Source organism: Pygoscelis adeliae, unplaced genomic scaffold (genome assembly GCF_000699105.1).
Source record: "Pygoscelis adeliae isolate BGI_AS28 unplaced genomic scaffold, ASM69910v1 Scaffold889, whole genome shotgun sequence".
NCBI lineage: Eukaryota > Metazoa > Chordata > Aves > Sphenisciformes > Spheniscidae > Pygoscelis > Pygoscelis adeliae.
Genome location: NW_008825492.1, coordinates 55,825 through 58,707, shown reverse-complemented (window position 1 = coordinate 58,707; position 2,883 = coordinate 55,825). Strand labels below are relative to the sequence as shown.

At 54.5% G+C, this 2,883-nt stretch overlaps 2 protein-coding genes across 2 annotated transcripts in view; one reads left to right on the top strand and one right to left on the bottom strand.

Moving 5' to 3' along the window:
• Window positions 1–2,216, bottom strand: part of LOC103922986 (hepatic lectin-like) — a 3,147-nt gene extending 931 nt beyond the window's left edge. Inside the window, exons 1-4 of the mRNA XM_009331219.1 lie at window positions 2,174–2,216; window positions 1,086–1,193; window positions 575–649; window positions 26–177 (exon numbers count right to left, since the gene is read on the bottom strand). Coding sequence (XP_009329494.1) covers window positions 26–177; window positions 575–649; window positions 1,086–1,193; window positions 2,174–2,216 — 378 coding nt within the window. The remainder of the gene's footprint in view (window positions 1–25; window positions 178–574; window positions 650–1,085; window positions 1,194–2,173) is intronic.
• Window positions 2,217–2,639: 423 nt separating this feature from the next.
• LOC103922991 (peptidyl-prolyl cis-trans isomerase NIMA-interacting 1-like) overlaps window positions 2,640–2,883 on the top strand; it is a 20,793-nt gene continuing 20,549 nt past the window's right edge. The window contains exon 1 of the mRNA XM_009331224.1: window positions 2,640–2,727. Within this exon, the coding sequence (XP_009329499.1) occupies window positions 2,640–2,727 (88 nt within the window). The remainder of the gene's footprint in view (window positions 2,728–2,883) is intronic.

Below are 2,883 nucleotides of genomic sequence, written 5' to 3'. Positions count from 1 at the left end.
TCCTGCCTAGAGCTGGGGTCTTTACCTGCTTGGCGTAGCTGTTAATGATAGCCAACTGCGAGTGCATCTCTTCGCACTGAGCCTTCGCCTTGTACCAGCTCATTCTGGTCAGGGAGAAGTAGTAACATTTTCCATCGAAGTATTCCCATTCCCTGGATCCGGGTCCGCAGGGAAACACTGGCGAAAGGAGGGCGAGGGGGAAGTCAGGGGGCTCGCGGGCAGCCGAGCCACCGGTCCCTCGCTGGGCTCGTCCCAGCACGAGGGTTTTCCCAGCAGCGCTCCAGTGCCAAACTGGTACAGACACAGCGGCCCGGCCCCGAAGCTTGCTCTGTGTCGGATTGCCACGAAGGCGGCAGCCGGCACCCAAAAAAGCCTCTACCACGAGGGAAAATCGCGGGGTTATTTTCTAAAATATAAACGCGCTTGCTGCTGGCAGAGCAGCAAACCCAGAAGGGGACGGATGCCCTGCACGGCCTTAGCGAAGCGATCCAGAGCAGGAACACTCCGGGGACAATTTAGGGGAACTTCCGAGGGGAAGAAAAGCTGGTGGGTTTGGGCAGCAGCCAGGACTTACACAGAAAATCCCTGCCAGAAAAGTTCTGTTTCCGTTCCGGCTGCACCTCGTTGAGTTTAGAAGAAATGGCTGAAACTATTCGAGGGAGAGAGAGAGAGAGGGAGAGACGCTGGGTTATCGGTTGTGTTGCCACCCACGCGCCGAGGGTTGCCTGCGAGCACCTCACCCCGGCGAGGCTACGGATTGTTAGCCTTGTTTTGTTCTGGCTTCTTTATTTGCTGGGGATGCACTTTTCCAGCAGCCTACGGGGCAAAGGAATCTCAGGAAACTTAAAATACTGCCTTCTAGCTTGGATTAGCCAGTATTTTATATATTTATATCTGTATTTTATATAGAGATGGTAGCGTGGACGTCAGCAGTCACTACGTGGGACAGCCCGGGAGCTCCTCTGGTCATCCCGTCCTGTGGAATCAGGAGCTATAGAGTCGTCTAGAGCGTGAGCCCGCGCTTCGACCTCACGTATCCCTTGGTCCTACCTGCCTAATTAATTAGCTCAAAGGTGTCCCAGTACCTCTGGAGAGCGACACAGCGAACAGGGTGATGATCAGCAAGAAGGAGAGGGCCAGTAGCAAGTATACCGTGAAAAAGGATCTCAGCTTCTGCCGGAAGAAGTTTCTGTCTTTAAAAGAAAAAAAAAAAACACCAAACCCAAAAAACCAGATGTGAAAATATTCCCTTCGGATCACCGGGATTTTTTCATAGCTCCTCTGGTTCCGTTTATTGAAGGGTTAATAAATAACCCGGAATAGTTAACTATTTGCTACAGAAGCCAACGTTTTGACGATAATTCCTGTTCAGACCAACCTGGGGGGCTGAAAGCGCCCCAAAACGGAGGCTGTCACGCAGTTGTTGTGTTAGCACTGGAGTGGCCTTGCTAAAGGGCAGGGCAGGTGGTCTCAGGCACCACGTAAGCAAAATCAAAAGAAATTATAAACTTACACCATGGATTGTGGGCTGCGACGTGTTTTTAAACCCTCCTCGGCTGTCTAGTAACCCTTTTCAAAAGGGAAACGGTTCCCCAAGTGACAGTCCGCGGCCTGGAGGGCTCTTTGCCGTCCCTAGCTGGCATCAGGTGCCCTTCTCGGAGGGGTTGCACCTCGGAAATACCCATGGGTGGTTCCAAGGTTCAACCTGGGGGGGGGTTTGCAAGGGTGCCGGGCCACCCGGTTTGGGGAGCTCGGCTTGGGAAGGCTCCAGGAAGAGCCTAATTTTACTCTGGTTCAGGACACTTCCAAGGCTGAACCCTCTCGGGTGTTGCTGGTTGGGCACCGCCGGCTTCGCACCGCCGGCGGCCCTTCGTCTCAGCGACGGCCCGCAGCTGCGGCCGTGGCCCCTTCCCTCGTCTTCCACCTGAGCCTCAACCCCGGGGACAAGCTCGTCAGCGCGGGGTTCCCCACCCCGGCCAATCGACCCCGTTAGAGCTGATTAGCCGAGTTGCCTAAGCAGAGGAGGAAGGGGAGCACGGACCTTCCTCTCCCTCAGAAACCAAGCGTGCTGGTGGAGAAAGACCACGGTACGAGGTACGGTCTCGTCGCCCTCTTTGCTCCTGCCCGTCCGCTCGAGGCGGTGGGTTGAAGGGCTGGCGCGGCTGAAGTTTACCTTTAAAAACGTGCAGGTCATCGTGAAGATGTTCCTCGTCCATCCTGGTAAGCTCTGGCTGGGGAGACCTCACTTGGGACCAAGGAAGCAGAAGCTTTTTCACCGGGGTCTCTGGAGTAGAGAACTGGCAATACCTCTAGGGATGTCCAGTCCAAAGGTTATAATTTAACCAGCAGTTTTTCAGGCTCTGTCCTATTGGTTTGTCCTCTCAAAATAGCAGCTTGGATTGTGTCCACTTCCAATAATTCATCTTTCTGGAGGTGGGGGTGTTTTTTTTTTTCCCCTCCAGCCAGGCCGGGTGCCCTTTCTGGTCGTAACTCTTCCCCATCCCTTTGGATTAAAAAAGGGCAAGTTCTGGAGTTTCTGAAGGTGTTTCCTCCGAGCGTGGAAACGAGCAGGTCTGGAAAATAGGAAACGGTCTTCGGTTCGGAAACCGAAGCCGAAGGCACAGGCAGCGCCCCAACGGATGCGCTCGCCCAAGAAAATAAAAACGGAGCTGGGTCTGACAAAGCACCCGTACGAATGTGCCGTAGAAATCCGTGTGCGACGGAGGCGTAGGGGCGAACTGCGGATTCGGGGTCGCTCCCTGCAGTAATTGTTGACCCAGAAGGTTTAGGGCCTCTCGGAATTTTTGTTTTCACTTTGGTGGCTGTGGAGCCTTGCTCCTCTCAGCCCTGGTAAGACTCCGAGAGCCGTTTGCTGCCCCGGCC